Below are 15,844 nucleotides of genomic sequence, written 5' to 3' on the forward strand. Positions count from 1 at the left end.
AGCAGCGCGTCCTTCTGCTCGGCTCCACGTCCAATAGTCTGTTACCTGCAGGGAGTTCCCTGCTTCTCCCAATCCCAGATTTTGGCTGAGGAGCTGCCTGGGAGCAGGTGCTGCAGTTCTGGGTGTGTTTAACCTCCTCTTCCCCAGTATTGCCGCACGTCAGGAGTCTGAAAAGCCTGAATCCGATTTTCTTGTGTCCAGGCTTTCCTCGAGCCACAGCGGTTCCATGACTGTGAGCAGAGGTTTTGAAATATTATAAGAAGCTGGAAGCCTCAAAAAAATGCCTGACATGCCAGAACTGGGGATTGCAGGAGGTGCCACATGTCACGGCGCTGCTGGCAGCACCGGGGAAGGCCAGTGCCGGCTTTGGCTCACAGCTGGGCCATCTCTGTGGCCGGTGTTTTCCCAGCTGGAAGTCCCGGCCTTGGCCACCGGAAAGGGCACATTATTTATAGAAATGCCGGAGAAGTCGAGGCCACACTGACAAACCCACAAATGTTCCTTGAAATTTGCTTTGCTGGTGTAGCAACCAGAAAAACACTGATCAAATTGTAGACTGAAGAGCAGAGGGTTTGCGGTGCTTCTACCCCATCCTGGTTTCAAGAAAACACTTGAATGAGCGAATGATGCCCGGAGGCAGCAGGAGTCCAGGCAGAGGGATACAGCTGTGGAGATGGGGGATGCTGAAGCAGACAGGGCAATGTTTGTCTTTTTTGGGGGGTATGTTGAAGCTTGTTCAATGGGGAAATCGATATTAGGGACTTTATTGTTGTTGTTCTGGTCTCAGATTAATGATCCTCTGTCCCGGAAATGGCCCCTGGGAACCATCCTGGGGCTTGGAGGTAGCTCGCTCTTCTGCTTTCTTTTCCCCTGATTGGAACATGCTGCCTTGGGCACTTAGTCTGAGACACAAACTGAACTGTGAGTGTGAGGTTGTCCAGGGAGAATGGAGTGAAGCCCCTGGGCCATCCTGGCTCAGGACAGGGAATCCCAGATGTTGAGAATGGGGAGAGCAACATGTTGAGGATGGGGAGACCCAGATGTTGAGGATGGGAAGATGTGTTATGACAGGCCAAGGGGTGATGGTTTAAACTAAAGGAGGGAGATTCAGGCTGGACATGAGGAGATTTTTGCCCCTGAGGGTGGTGAGAGCCTGGCCCAGGTTGGCCAGAGAGGTGGTGGATGAACCATCCCTGGAGGCATCCCAGGCCAGGCTGGACGGGGCTCTGAGCAACCTGAGCTGGTGAAGATGTCCCTGCTCATGGCAGGGTGGCACTGGGGGAGCTGGGAAGGTCCCTTCGACACAAACTATTCTGTGATTCTATGAAAATACTGAGAACAGAGAAACCTGCACATTGAGGATAGGGACACCCAGATGTTTAGAGCAGTGACATCCAGATGTTGATGATGGAGAGATCTAGATGTTGACCTCTGACTCCCAAATTACTGCTGCTGGCCAAGGAAGAGGGACCTGTGCTGCAGTGAGGCCATGAGTTGCTTTGGCTGAGTCCTTGTGGTGGAAGGACAGATGTCCCCTTCCTCTCCCTGCTGAGCCAGCGTCGGCACTGCCTCCAGCTGCTGCCTCCTCCAGCAGCCCCTTGGCCACCATGATGCTGGAAAGGCCACCTGGCCACAGCCCTGTCCTTGCTGGCCCAAATCAGCTTTGCCCAGCGAGGTGGCTCTTGGCTTTTTGCTGTCAAAGTCCCTGGTGCCTCCAGCTGTGCTGATGTCCCTGCCTCGTCCTTCCCTGTTGTTCCCCCACCAGCAGGACACGTCCCCAGAGCTCAGCCCTGTCCTTTCTGCGAGGACGGGATTTCACAGCCCTGGTGACTCTTTCAACCCCAGAAGGAAACCTTGCTCGGTGGAGAGGCTCCTGCTCACATCCTTCGTGCCACTGAAGAGCAGCAGAGTCTCTGATTCAATTAGCGCTGGGATTTAATTTAATCCCCAAATGCTTCCCATTTTAAAGGAGCCTGTTCATTTCCTTCTAGGGCCTTATCTGATGTGGGCAGCCAGCAATATTAAGCAGAAGGACTGGACAGATAGGGAGCTGCTGGGGAGGGGAGGGCTTTGTGGGGACTGGCTTGAGGGCTGCATGGGTTTTTCCTCTAATTATTTCATGAAGTAATGATGACAGTGATTGCCATACAAATAAGACACAAGCAGCATCATTAAAACACACGCTGGTGCAAACAGCATCCTTGCACAGCAAGTCTGGGAGCATTCCCTTTTTACAAGGAGTGACTGTGGAGGGGGTGAAACAGCCCCAAGAACGGGGCAAACCGAGTGTTCGCTTTGTGCCTCCCACCAAATCCAGCTGCTTTGGGGCTGGGGCAGATGGTGCAGATGGGGCCGAGGACACGGCAGTCTCTGAATTTTAGTCTTCAGGCTCGTTTGGGCAGTTGAGGTGAAGATGCTGAGTTGCTGCTGGCAGCAAGTCAGGCTGGAAGGGGACAGAGCGGGTCCCCTCTGTGCTTGTCGGTGTAAAGGGGCTCTTTTGGGTGTGATAAACAAGAACAAGGCACAGTGGGACATGGGTGAGCTCCTCCACGTGCTGCCCAGGCTGCGGCGCTGAACCCAAGCAGCTCTTTGGAAATCTGTCCCGCTTTTTGGACTCGTTGGCTCAGGCGGTGCCTGCAGATGCTGCCGGTGCCGCACGGTCTCTGCACCGTCCCCTCTGCGCAGAGCAGCTTGTTCCCAAACCCCTGCAGGATAGTTTCTGGAGATGACAGCATCTTTTGCAACCTGATATCTGCGTGAAGCTCCCTCCTGATACCCAGCAGTGGGTTATAAACCCCCACGCCGGCTCTGGCGTCCAGCAGCAGCTTGGCTGTCCCTGGGACCAGGTCGTGGGCTCTGCTGGTACAAGCCAGGGCCACCGCGGGGATGGAGCCCCTGTCCCCTCCGTGGCTGCTGCTCTACACGCTGGGGCGTGACGGATGGGCTAATTCCCAGGGCCGTGGATCTTTTTGAAGCTGAATTCAACCTCATGGTGACTTTGTTGACTCCAGCTTTCTGGTTGCCATCAGGCTTGTGAAAATCCTTGGGTCTTAATTGGGAATACAGTGACATTTTGTGCTGGGTGACTTGTTACCTGGGCTGCGCCTGTACAATAACCCCCACTGTGCTGCGGGTTTGTGCAGGTGGGAAATGCTTCCCGGGGTGTGGGTTTCTCTCTGCTTTGGTCTCTCTCCCCTGCTGAGCTGTTTTTACCTCTTTGGCTCAGACGGGCTCTGTGCAAAGGGAAGATCACATGGAAGAGAGAATACAGCTCTGTCAGAGGGGGGACTCATTGCAGGCATCCCCTGCTCACAAAAATGCCTTGGAGGTTTTTTCCCTTGGCTTTTCCCTTTGAAAGGGCAGATCTTGCTCCGGCCTTTCCCAGCTGCAGGGGAAAGCTGGCAAAAACCAGCCCCAAAGGCTTAAAAAACCAAAATGGGCTGGTGGGAGCGGCTGTGATTTTCCAGGACATGATGGGGCGGCCATGGGGAGCCCCACAGCCGGGGCACCTGCTCGGGGAGGCTGAGCTGAGCTGCTGGGCTGAGCTTGGGCGAGCTGAGCTGAGCTGAGCAGAGCCCGGTGCTTCCCTCCTGCATCTAATGATGTGGTGCAGGAGGGGCTGGAGCTGTGGGATGAGAGCTGCTGGTTTTCTCTGCTGACCTCGGGGAGGATTTCTGCAGGGCTGAGACCCCCCAGCAGCTCACGGGTTGACGGGGGAGCCAGCGGGGTGAGGATGATGGTACCAACTGAGCCACCAGCTCCCGGCTTCCTCCAAAAACACCAGTGCAGGAGATGGGAGCTGGGCGGCCCCATCCCGCTCCAGTTTACTGCTGGTTTGGGGACCTGGTGCTTCGGGAGTCAGGACCAGCACTGGGTGCTGTGGGAGCGATGGGTGATCTGCCACCACTTGGGGACCTGGGGATGATGCTGTTGCCCCACTGGCGCCCCGTCAGGGCTTTATGAATTGGAGCTAGCCTTGTGGTTGGGGTGTTAGGAGTGAGAGGCTCCCAGGAAAGTAACCAGTGAGAGATTTAGGGTGCTCCTGCCTTCATCTATCTTTCTTTATCTTCTCTTCCGGGCAGATGCTGGAGACGGATGCTGAGAAGCTGGGACCAATGCACTCAGAAGATGGGAAGGTGGTGATGGGTGATGCTCCTCCAGCTGCAAAGGCATCAGCTGCATGTGAGCCCCAGGAATCTCTGAGAGCCACCCGGAGTCCTCTCCTGGTGGAAAAGCAGCCGGTGGCCACCGAGAAGAGAGAGGAGCAGCCCAGCTCCCTGCCAGCCTTCATCATCCCCGAGCTGCGGCTCGACAGCACCTTCAGCCAGAGTGCGGCGGGCACGGCGGGTGGTACCACGGATGGTGAGGAAGAGGAGGAGGAGGATGAGGAGGAGGAAGATGAGGATGAGGAAGATGATGAGGGGGAGGACAGCGACGAGCACTACTTGGAGAGGAGCGACGCGAAGCGCAGCAGCATGATTGAGACATCGGGCTGTCAGCCCGTCTACACGCTGAGTGTGCAGAGCTCCCTGCGGCGCCGCACCCACAGCGAGGGCAGCCTGCTGCAGGAGGCCAAGAGCCACTGCTTCACCTCCGACACCACCCTCAACTGCTCCGACAGCCAGGCCGCCACGGGCCACTGGGCCCTGCCCTCCCCCAGGACCCTCAAGAAGGAGCTCGTCAAAAACGGCGGCTCCATCCACCAGCTCTCGCTGCTGTTTTCGGGCCACAGGAAGGTACGTAAGCCGGCAGCTCTGCGGGGTGGTGGGGTCCTGCTCGGCCGTGGGGATGGGGGAGCTCCTGGGATGGTGGTGTCCTGGTGTCTGTCCCCTCTGGCCATGGCAAAGGTGGCATTTGTGGGTGTCAGAGGATGGACCAAACTCTTCTCAGTGGCACCCGATGACAGGATGAGGGGCAGCGGGCACAGACTGAAACACAGGAGGCTCCATCTGAACATGAGCAGAAACTTGTTTGCTGGGAGGTGCCAGAGCCTGGCCCAGGCTGCCCAGAGCGGGTGTGGAGTCTCCTGCTCTGAGACATTCAAACCCCCTGGACCCACCTGTGTGATCTGCTCTGTGACCCTGCGTGAGCAGGTGGGGCTGGGGATCTACAGAGGTCCCTGCAACCCAACCAGGCTGGGATTCTGTGTGTGAGGGCTTAGGAAAGTCCCTCTCACTGAAAGTCAGCTCTGGGGTGTGCTCAGCACCCAGGGGATGTCACCCGTCACCTGTGGGTGATGTGGTTGGGCATCTCCCACCAGCGCCACAGAGCCTGCAGTGTCCCTTGTCCTGCTGTCTGCTGAGACCGATGGAAGGAGAGGTGCACCCGCGTGTCTGCGCTTGCAAAGAGCTGCTGGCAGCAGCGAGGACAGGGACAGTTCAGGCTCCAGAGAGTCTGCGCTGAAATAGTCGCTGGTGTGCTTGAGCTTGCCAGGAGCAGTGTGGCTTTCTGCCCTGGCCAGCCTCTTGCAGGGCTTTCAGTATCGCGGAGGGTGCATCTCAGAAAAAGGTTGAGATCAGCAGCGATTTCTGACCCTGACACGCAGAGAGGAGCAGCAGAGGGATGCACAGCCGAGGGGCTGGATTGCGGCCCCTAGTGCAGAGCTTGCCTTGGCCGTGCTTGTCATCACAAATATTTACAGAAGCAACGTGCCATTGCAGACACTGTGAGAAAAGCACTGCTTGCCCCATTCATGGTTTAGTGCCAGTGTTGGGTTAATGGTTGGACTCTGATCTTGAGGGTCTCTTCCAACTAAAATGATCCGATGATTCTGTTGTGCAGCTCAGGACTGTGTTATATGGCTCAGGACCACATCATGCTGCTCAGCACCACCTTGTGGTGCTCAGGACCATGTTCCATGCTGCTCTTGGGAACGAGAACCTGGTACAGAGCCCTGCACACCAGCAAGCAGGGTAGCACAGCAGTGGTGGGGTTAAACCTTTCGTGGGGTTAACCCTCTGCCTGCCAGGCTCATGCTGCTTGAAAAGCCACCTCTAATGCTGTTTCCTGAAGCACCTTTTTGGCTCGGAGTCCCCCAGCCAGCAGGTGAGAGCCCTTAAAAGTCTCACAAGCCGATCAAATGGAGCTGCTGTGCCAAAGGGGAGCCCAAACCCACCTGGAGGCTGATCCCAGCAATTGTGGGCTGGGGGATCTGCCCCCATCCCAGATCCCATCCAAAGGGGTCACCTTTGTGGCAGGGACACCTGCTGCATGACGTGGATGCAAAGGAGGTGGTGGCAGCGGCGGTGCCTGGTGCGAGTGTCCCGTCAGGGCTGGCGGTGCCGAGGCTGCTGGAAAGAGGTTGCACAGTGCCGCTGTGCGAGCGGCCGGGAGCACACAGCTCCGCAGCCCGGCCGCTGCAGTGCTGCGAGGCACGGTGAGCTGTCCCCTGGCTGCTGGGGGACAGCAGGGACAGACCCTCCTCCTGCCCCGCAGAGCCCCTCCCTGCGCTGCTGGGCTGGGGGGTGTTTTTTAACGGGGGCAAACGGAGCTCCTGGATTAAACCACTCCAGTGCAGACGAGATCGGGTGGTTTTGGAGCAGGGAGCAAGGCAGCTGGAGAGCAGTGCAGCTGGAGCTCCCGCTGCTCCCAGTTCCAGCCCTGCAGCAGCTCTGGCTCTGCACAGACAGTGCCGTAACCCCCTGGACATACCCCCTGGGGCATTACCTGCCTGCTCCCCTTCTCTGCCACTCTGGCTGCCTGTGGTCCTTAGCGGGCAGGGCAGCTGAGCATGGTGCTGGGCCACAGGGATTTGGGGGCTGCTGTCACCCCTCTGCCTACACTTTGGAGTGACTTTTGTCAGGTTCTGCCTCTTGACTCGTCCAATGATACTCTCCAAGGTTTCTGGAGCAGGACACTGATGTCCAGTTCCCCAGTGGATCCCCTCCAGCACCAGTGATATCTGCACCTAGTGGCCTCAGCCACAGTGCTACAACATCCATCAAGGTGCTTGGGATTTTTCCCCTCTGGCAGCATTTCAGAGGGGTTCATTTTACTGGCCTTTTTAACACTGTCATGCCCAGTGTGCCTCCCTGCTCCCTTCCTGCCTGCGATCAGAGCTGGGAGGTGGTTGTTTTAAGAGCGCATTGTGGCCGGGAGCGCTGGGACTCCTCGGGCGAGCTCCACGGCTGCCTTTTGTCCCCCCGCGTGGCGGAGCACGGACAATGGCAGGAAACGTGCTCCGGCTGCGCGTCGCCCTGGCCAGCCCGCCTGCCGGGCCCGATCTGCATGGGGAAGGTGCTTTGCAGGGACCGCATTGTTTGGGGCCGATAAACTCCGGAAACCCGGGTGCAGAATGGAAGGAAGTGTCCAAAGCCTCGAGCCCGGGGCTGCGCAGCGGGTTCCCACGGCACAGCCGCGGGGCAGCGATCCTGGAAAGTGCCCCTTGGCCCCCGGCAGCGTGGGGATGAGCTGGGTGTAGGTCAGCTGCGAGCATCTTCTGGTCTTGCTTGGGAATGGATGAACTACTAAAGCCCCCGAGCTGTGGTTGTCCCAGGAGTCCCCTTGCCTGGCCCCAGGTTTTGTGGCTTAGAGGCTGCGCTGATGCTGCCCTGAGCTCAAGGTGCATCCGTGGTCCCCTTAGGTTTGCCCAGATCGCTCCAGGGTGACAATCAGGGAGTAGAGCCCTCTGGGTCCTCCTTGGGCTTGAAACCTGCCATGATTGAGAGCAGCCCTGGGGAGGAGGGCTTGTGGGTACTGGGGGATGAAAGGTGGGTCATGAGCCAGCAACGTGCGCTTGCAGCCCAGAAACCACCCGTGTCCTGAGCTATGTCACCAGCAGCATGAGCAGCAGGTGCAGGGAGGGGATTCTGCCCCTCTGCAGTGCTGGTCCAGCTCTGGGTCCTCAGCACAGGACACACATGGACCTGCTGGAGAGGGGCCAGAGGAGCCACAGGAATGACCCGAGGCTGGAACAGCTCTGCTGGGGGACAGGCTGAGAGAGCTGGGGTGTTCAGCTGGAGAAGAGAAGCTCTGGGGAGACCTTATTATGGCCTTTCCATAGTTAAAAGGGGCCAATAAGAAAGATGGGTATGGACTTTTGAGCAGGCCCTGTTGTGGTAGGACAAAAGGTGATGGTTTTAAACTGAAGGAAGATTCAAGCCCGACACGAGGAAGAAATTGTTGGCCCTGAGGGTGGTGAGAGCCTGGCCCAGGTTGGCCAGAGAGGTGGTAGATGAACCATCCCTGGAGACATCCCAGGCCAGGCTGGACGGGGCTCTGAGCAACCTGAGCTGGTGAAGATGTCCCTGCTCATGGCAGGGGGGGCACTGGGGGAGCTGGGAGGGTCCCTTCAACCCAAACTGTTCTGTGATTCTATGATTCTATGACTTTTCCTGCCTGGGTGCTGCTGCAGGACCCCTGATTGAGGGATGTGAATGTCCTCCCCATAGGAGGCACCACTGTCAGTGTCTTGAACCAGGAGGGTATCCCGGCCACTGGCTGTGGCATCTCTTGAGGTGCTCCAGGAACACCCTGGACTGGAGGGGGCACAGGCCAGGCAGGTTCTCATGCTGGAGGGGAGAGGAGCTTCTCCCATTGTGGCAGCTGTGGTGGTGGGGAAGGAGCCCTGTGGATGCTGTGGTACCACAGGGGACACTGGTAGGGCTGGTTGGTGACACTTGGAGTGCCACCATGGGCATGCACCAGCACAGTGATGCAGACACTGTTTTTCTGTTCCCCCCAGCTGAGCGGAGCTGAGCCCGAGTGCAGCTGCGACGAAGGGGACGAGACCTCCCGCAAGAAACGGAGCAAGAACCTGTAAGTGTCACACCATGGTGGCATCAGAGCATGCGAGGGCTGTTTGCTGTTTGTAAACATCTTGGTTCAGCCTCGCTGGTCCAAGCATCCCTCAGGGCTCCTCATCTTGTACCCCTGAGCTTTACTTGGATGAAAGCAGCAAATACCCACGTGAACTAAGGTCTGACTTCAGATGGGGTGTTGTGATTTTTGGCCAGGAGGTTGGGACATGCGCTGGGGACACCATGCAGCCCAGCTGGGAGCAGCCCTTGGTTTGCCTTGCTTTGACACTCAGGACGAAGGAGTCAGCTCTTGCTGGTGTCATGGGGAAAACAGCTTCTCCGATGCCGGCAGAGCAGCGTTCCGGCAGTGCCAGGTTCAGGGATGGGACGTGCAAGTGGTGAAATGTGACCTGGGGCCTCTTCCCACTGGCCCCCATTGGAGGTGCCGTGGGAGATTTGCCACCATGGGATGGGTTCCAAGCCCTGGCAGCACATCCTGGGAGCACCCAGCACTGGGGCCACCGAATGACGCTCACAGCCCCACCACCTGTCCTGGTCAGGCTTTGGGGCTGCCAAAAAGTGTGTCTGGGCAAGGACGAGGCATCCGTGGCCTTTGCTCCCCACAAGCGCAGCTGCAGCTGGGGGACAGGCATGTTTTGGAATCAGCCAACTCCGGTTTTGCAAGGCGGGGTCCGGCCGGGTGTCACGGCCGCAGGGAGCCCGGGGATGGGTCTGTCCCCGCTCCACGTGGCTGGGGGCAGGCGGAGAAGCCGCACGTGGCTTGAGCGGCTCAGGTGTGCGAGGGGCCGAGCGCAGGCTCCGCGCTTCGCCTCTGTGCTGCTGCCAGCGAGCGGCACTGTCGGCCCACGTGCTTCCCCGCTGCAGCTGCCTATTTTTAGCTCTTTCCATTATTTCCCCCCACCCAATGCTTGAAATGAAAATGAATCTCTCGCAGGCTGCAGCAGGGACGTCCCCCCATCCATGTGTCCCTTCTGCGCCGGGGGAATTGGGCTGGGGGGGGAGGCTCAGCGGGGTCAGGGGCGGTTGCAGAGGGTTTTCTGCTCACCTTGAGACGCTGGCGGATGCGCTGGGAGCCTCTCGGCATCACACCGGCCGGCTATTGGCTGCGCAGCACAGTTGCCGGCCAGCTGCGGGGAGTATTTATGGTGCCAGTGGCTGCTGGGGTCTGGCACTCAGCACCCGGCACCGCTGCCGGCCCCGCTCGCCAGCCGGCACCCCCAGATGTACCACACCATGGTGGACTTTTCCGAAAAATACCTGGAAAGGTAGGACTCAGGCTTTCTGCGGGGAAAGGTGACGCTCTGTGCAGGGGAGCGTTTGCATGTGGGGCAGGGTGATGGGGTTGGACGTGGCCTCGCTGCAGATCACTTTATAACGGTGACTCCCAACTAGGACTTAAGAAATGTTATATTTGATTTGACATTTTACACCGCAGACTGGCCGCAGCTGGGGGCTGTGTGTGCCTGTGGAACTGTGGACTGGTTTTGTGCTGCTTGCTATTTATTTACAAGCAGGTGCAAGAGGAGCAGCGGGTTTTAAGTTGGGAAACTTCCTCGGGTGGTGCTTGCTGGAGTGTCACAGCTGGTAAAACTGCCCATGAGCCACAATCGCCTGCGAGCCCCAGAGCCTGGTGTGGGGCAGAGCCCCTGGCTGCAGCGGGTGCTGTGCAGGGGGTGGCACAGCTGGGGTGCACACAGGGGCTGCTCAGAGCTGTGACAGCCCCATCAGGCACTGGGGACACACACAGGGGCTGCTCAGAGCTGTGACAGCCCTGCTGGGCATGGGGGACACACACGGGGGCTGCTCAGAGCTGTGACAGCCCTGCTGGGCGCTGGGCTGTGGTGGTTGCCTTGCTAAACTGGGAATGCTGCTCCAAGTGCTGCTTGGGCTGTGTGGAACGGCCCAGCCCGGTGACACCTGGTTCTCATGCTGAAATGGGAATGGGAGGCAGATGGTGTTTGGAGCAGGAGGCTCCGTGTTTGGAGCCGCTTTTCCCGCGTTGGTGCTGAGCTGGTGCCTGGCAGCTGGCAGCAGTGGGACACGTGTCCTGCTGAGCCCTGCGAGTGCACAGGCTGCATCAGGGAGCAGGTGGCGATTGCTTGGAGGAGTTAAAAAGATGCATGGATGAGGTTCTTTTAGCGACACGGTTTAGAGGTGGACTTGGCAGCGTTGGGTTAACGGTTCAACTCGATGATCTTAAAGGTCTTTTACAACTAAAACGATTCAATGACTCTATGGTTCTGTACTGCTCTGGTTCCGGGTGCTCAGCACCTTGCAGGACTGAGCCCTGGGGTTGTTGCAGCTGTTTATTTCTGTAGGTTGCTGTGTTTTACCCCTCCTGGGATTGGAGGGAGCTGTGGGTCCAGATGGCATCACTCAGGGTTGGGTACGCTCGTGTCCCCAGCCAGCCCTGGGTACGGCCTGGCCAGGCAGAGGTGGCATTTCTGAGTGTCCCTGCACAGACCCCCGGTGTAGGACCCGTGAGGGGCTGCAGGGGGTGGCCTGGGCTTGTCACCCTCGGGCCATGTCCCCCCGGGTGGCACCGCCAGCACCGCTTCAGGGTGAGCGTCCCATGCCACCTGCGTGTCCCCTTCATGCCGTAGTGTCATGCAGGGGCTGTGCCACGAGGGGACAGCATTGTCTGTGCTTGTCCCCATCCGTCACCTCTTCCACCTTCTGCTCCCCCACCGCGGCCCCTGGGGAGCCCTCGCTGAGGCTGGGATGGGGGTCCCACTTTCCTGTGGCATTTGTCAAAAATCTTCGTCACAGTTTGTCCTGGTGGCAGTTTCCTGGGGGAACTGGGAGCCCTGTGTCTGGCTGGATGTCAGTCTGTCTGGCTGCGCATCAGTCTGTCTGTTTAGGGGGACCAGAGCAGGGTCCCATGCTCAGTGGCAGTGTGGGCTGTCTGTGCACCCCACTGTGCCACACTTGCCTGTCCCAGCCACCCCTTACAGAGATGTCCCCATGTCCGTGCCTGTCCTGTGCTGGCACCAGGGGAACGTGAGCACCAGGGAGTCACACGTGGGCTCCCAGCCCTGTCCCCACGGGGCAGACACAGCGAATCGCTGCTGTCCCTGCTCAGCCCCACCACCGGCCCCACGGCTTCCCCGGGACGCCTGCGCTCTATAAATAACCTCATAAATCCCCGCCATGATTATTTTCCCTGCCGTCTCTTGAAAGGCCCCACTATCCACCCTTGGCGTTGATTTTTCCACCTTTCCTTGAGTTTCCCCAGCAACGGCGGAGCCGGCCGAAATAGCAGCGGGGCTGACACAGCCCTTACTCACTCCCGCTCACTCGCCCCACGCCGCATTTAAAGCTCCTCCAGGCTGGGCCCTCCCACTTCCGCGCTGGCCGCCCCGGTTGGGACGCGGCACCGAGCCGGCGGCAGAGCCAGCCAGCGTCTGGCCGCGCCGGGAGCCGCTGTGCAGGCCGTCCCAGCAGCCATGCCCTTTTTCCGCGACCTTTCCAAGCCCCAGCCGCTGGAGTTCCACGCCGAGATGCTGCTGGGCATGCAGAGACCCCACACCGGCAGCCTGCAGCGCCGGCACACCATGAAGGAGTAGGTGGTGGGCACGGGACGAGGCTGCCGGTGGGTGCCCTGGGTGCTGGGTGTCCCCCCAGCACTCACCCACCTGCTAAAACTTGCTCTTTCTTCTAGAGCCAAAGACATGAAGAACCGGTTGGGGATTTTTCGGCGGCGAAACGAGTCCCCGGGGGCCAACCCCTCTGGCAAGCTGGACAAAGTGCTCAAGTCGCTCAAGTAGGTGCTGCGAGTGGGTGGCGCGGGGATCGGGGACCGTGGGGTTTGGGGATGAACTGTGGCCGGGTTGAGCATCACCTCCGGGCAGGCTGGGGTCGCCCCGCTTGGGGAAGCTGCGGACAAACAGTTTTTGTATCTGCAGGAGCACTAAAAACATTTGTCGGCTGAAAATTCCCCCCCGAGGCGGGTGGGAGGTCTGTGCCTGGCGGTGGTGGAGCAGCGGCTCAGGCTGGAAATTTCCCTTACGGCTGCTTTCTCCCAGTGCCTCTACAGGAAACTTTAACTGGCTGGAGCTTGGTTTGAAAAACCACGTTGCTCTGGAGATGCTCCAGCAGCCGGAGACAAGCTCTCCTTGCTCTCGCACCTGATGGCTTATCTGACTGCAACTGAAATCCCCACGATCCCGCAGCCCCCGGGCTTTGTCTGGAGATTTCCCAGTTCTAGACACCCCAAGTGGCACAGCTGCCTGCACAGACCTCTGTACAGCAGATTTTCTTCCTGCCAATCTAAACACAGAGTTCTTGTTCCAGCAAAGCCACCCCGGCGCTGCCCAGTGCAAAGCCCGGCTGTGCTGGCGAGTGCTCCGGCGATGCTGGTGCCGCTGTGGGACCTGGGACATGCAGCTGTGCTTTATCGGCTGGAGATGGTTTTTTTGCTCATGCTGTGTTGCGCCAGGCAGCAAACACAACTTTTGCAGCTTCTCTTTTCCAACGCACTGTCCTTCTCCTGCAGGCCCACTCCCGAGGAAGCTCTCAAGTGGGGCGACTCCCTGGAGAAGCTGCTGCTGCACAAATGTAAGTGTTTGCCCGACTCTTCCGCCTCTGTTTGCCGCTGGGAAATATCCAGGCACGTGCAGGGATAAAGCTGGGATTTCCTCTGCTAATCCCTTCCTGTGTTTGAGGGCTGACAAAGAGAAATGAGGCTGCCCTTTGCCTGCACTCCTTCTGCTCCTGCCTGTGACGGGGACCAGGGACAGCCACGGTTTGGGGCTGCAGCCCCACTCCGGTGTGGGGGGAAACGACAGCGATTTGTGTCTGAGCCTGACTCAGAGCTGTGCAGTGGGTCTGTGGAGCAGGAGCTGCTTTGGGCCATTCCCTTGCTTGTGTGTCACTGCTGTGACACCCACGTCATGGCCATGTCCTACACCCGTCCCCATAGCGATGGCCGGGGATCCTCTCCCCAGTGCTGTCCCATCTCCAAGTGCAGCCCCTTGGCGCTCCACACAGCCGGGCTGAGGACGGCGGATTCAGCGCATGGATAGATGGCGCTCCATCGCTGCCTGCTTTGCATGGGGCTCAGGAGGGGGTTTCAGGGGAGGTAGTTTAGGTTGCACCTTTCCGAGGTTGCTGGGCCGAGGGTCTTGTGGGGCCGTTCCCACCTGCGAGCTGGGAGTAGAGACATGTCCCTGTCCCCACAGACGGACTCGCTGCCTTCAGGGCCTTCCTGCGCACCGAGTTCAGCGAGGAGAACCTGGAGTTCTGGCTGGCTTGCGAGGAGTTCAAGAAGATCAAATCCCAGTCCAAGATGGTCTCCAAAGCCAAGAAGATTTTTGCTGAGTACATCGCCATCCAGTCCTGCAAGGAGGTGAGGGCTGGTTCCCGCGCTGGTGTGTGGCTCCGTGGCCCCGAGCTGCCCGGGAGCCGCTCACCAGCGCTGGTGTCTCTGTCCCCAGGTCAACCTGGACTCCTACACGCGGGAGCACACCAAGGAGAACCTGCAAAACATCAGCCGCAGCTGCTTCGACCTCGCGCAGAAAAGGATTTACGGGCTCATGGAGAAGGACTCGTACCCTCGCTTCCTGCGCTCTGACTTGTACTTAGACATAATTAACCAGAAGAAAAGCAGCTCCCCGCTGTAGACCCAAGGACTCTTTTGGGGCAGGCTGGGAGCTATGTGTTTACATGGAATGGGGTGGCGGAGGCCTTTCTGGGGACGGCAGGAGCGTGCCTCCCGCTGCCGTTCGTGCCCCTAAGCCGTATTCCTGCAGTGGACACGTGTGGGGCAGCTGGAGGCACCAAGCCCGAGGCCGAGGGGACCAACAAGCCAAGCAGTCTGGTACTGCTGCATCGCCCCGTCTCACCAGCGCTGGTACGACGCCTTCGGGGTGACTCCGACGGGGATTTTAGCCAGGAGGGAAGCTCCCACTAGACTACTGTGAAGCATGTGCCTGAGCTGCGCGTTGCTGGAAGGTCACGAGTGATCCCAACTTGGTGAGGAGGGACTTTTGTGCAGTGCTCCAGCAAGGGGACAACAGCACCCACACGAACATCCTCCCTGGATAACAGGCTTCAGAACTGGACCAGCCCCACGATGCTGCTGTGCTTCCCGTGCCGGCGATGCGTCCCCCAAGCAGCTACATGGCAGGAGCCCCCGGTGCTTCCTTCGCTCGTGGCGGGTCCCCCAGGAGCAGCGAGCGCCGCGTCCCTCCCCGCGCCGGAGGCGTGTGAGCAACCGCCTCCCGCTCCCACCCCTGGTTTATTTATTGACCTCCTATAGCTGGACGCGTTGCTGTGTAATAGGAAATCCTCGTGTCCTTTCCTCTTCTGAAATTACAAGTGCAATATTTGTGTGTGTCGCGGCGGAATTCTCCGGTGGAGCGGATGCCTTTTTGTTTTTTGTGGGTTTTTTTCTGAGTGCGTACAACATTTTCTAAGTTAGCAGGTTTTATCCGACAAAATGCGTTCCCTGGCAGCGGGCCGCTGGGGGAGCCTGGGTGTATATATCATACCCGGACGACGGAGGGTTTCGTGATGGAGAAAAGCAGCTCTGTGAATCAGACGCTCTCCGTACTCTGGATAACTATGTTGTATTTTGAGACGCAGGGGTTATTGCTGAACGTGGCGGAGCTGGACGGACTGCCTGCCTCCAGGCACCCAGTTTGCAGTGCGCAGCATCTCTGCAGCTAGCAAAAGTACATTGTCATGGTCATAGGTAAATAAAAGGAGAATATAATTTCTCGTAGCTGCCTTTTCTTCATGGCACGTTTCCCAGCGCTGGTGGAGCTGGGTGTCCCCCGCCTCACCGAGGGGCGTAAAATCCTGTTACTGCGTGGCTAAAGATGGGAAAATCTGGTTGCTCGAATACTGGTAGCTTGAATGTCTGAGCTGTTTTCTCTGATGGAGCAGCTGCTGGATGCTCCTCAGGCCAGGCCCAGCGTAGCCCTGCAGGAGCACAGAAAGTTTTGCCCAAAATGAGACCGTTCCCAGGGACAACGTTTGCTGTTTAAACACTGCGGGGCATGAACCTCTGAACGTGGAAATGCCCAGAAATGTAAGTGACCTGGTGTAGCTCTCGGTCCCTTAGGGACACACCAAAAGAAGCA

The 15,844-nt window shown here is 58.6% G+C and overlaps 1 protein-coding gene across 14 annotated transcripts in view; it reads left to right on the forward strand.

The window, feature by feature from the left end:
- RGS3 (regulator of G protein signaling 3) overlaps nt 1-15,474 on the forward strand; it is a 78,433-nt gene extending 62,959 nt beyond the window's left edge. For 11 of the 14 annotated variants that reach the window (XM_021300262.2, XM_013370185.3, XM_065036082.1 and 8 more), the window contains 6 exons: nt 4,083-4,736; nt 8,684-8,757; nt 12,421-12,522; nt 13,255-13,316; nt 13,940-14,106; nt 14,195-15,474. In XM_021300262.2, coding sequence (XP_021155937.2) covers nt 4,083-4,736; nt 8,684-8,757; nt 12,421-12,522; nt 13,255-13,316; nt 13,940-14,106; nt 14,195-14,380 — 1,245 coding nt within the window. In that variant the 3' untranslated portion in view covers nt 14,381-15,474. Of the gene's footprint in view, nt 1-4,082; nt 4,737-8,683; nt 8,758-8,803; nt 10,025-10,060; nt 12,352-12,420; nt 12,523-13,254; nt 13,317-13,939; nt 14,107-14,194 lie in introns of those variants that run through there. The other 3 variants (XM_021300268.2, XM_005511782.3, XM_065036088.1) reach the window with 3 other exon arrangements.
- Nucleotides 15,475-15,844: the final 370 nt, after the last annotated feature.

The sequence above is a fragment of the Columba livia genome, chromosome 19 (assembly GCF_036013475.1).
Source record: "Columba livia isolate bColLiv1 breed racing homer chromosome 19, bColLiv1.pat.W.v2, whole genome shotgun sequence".
NCBI classification, from domain to species: domain Eukaryota; kingdom Metazoa; phylum Chordata; class Aves; order Columbiformes; family Columbidae; genus Columba; species Columba livia.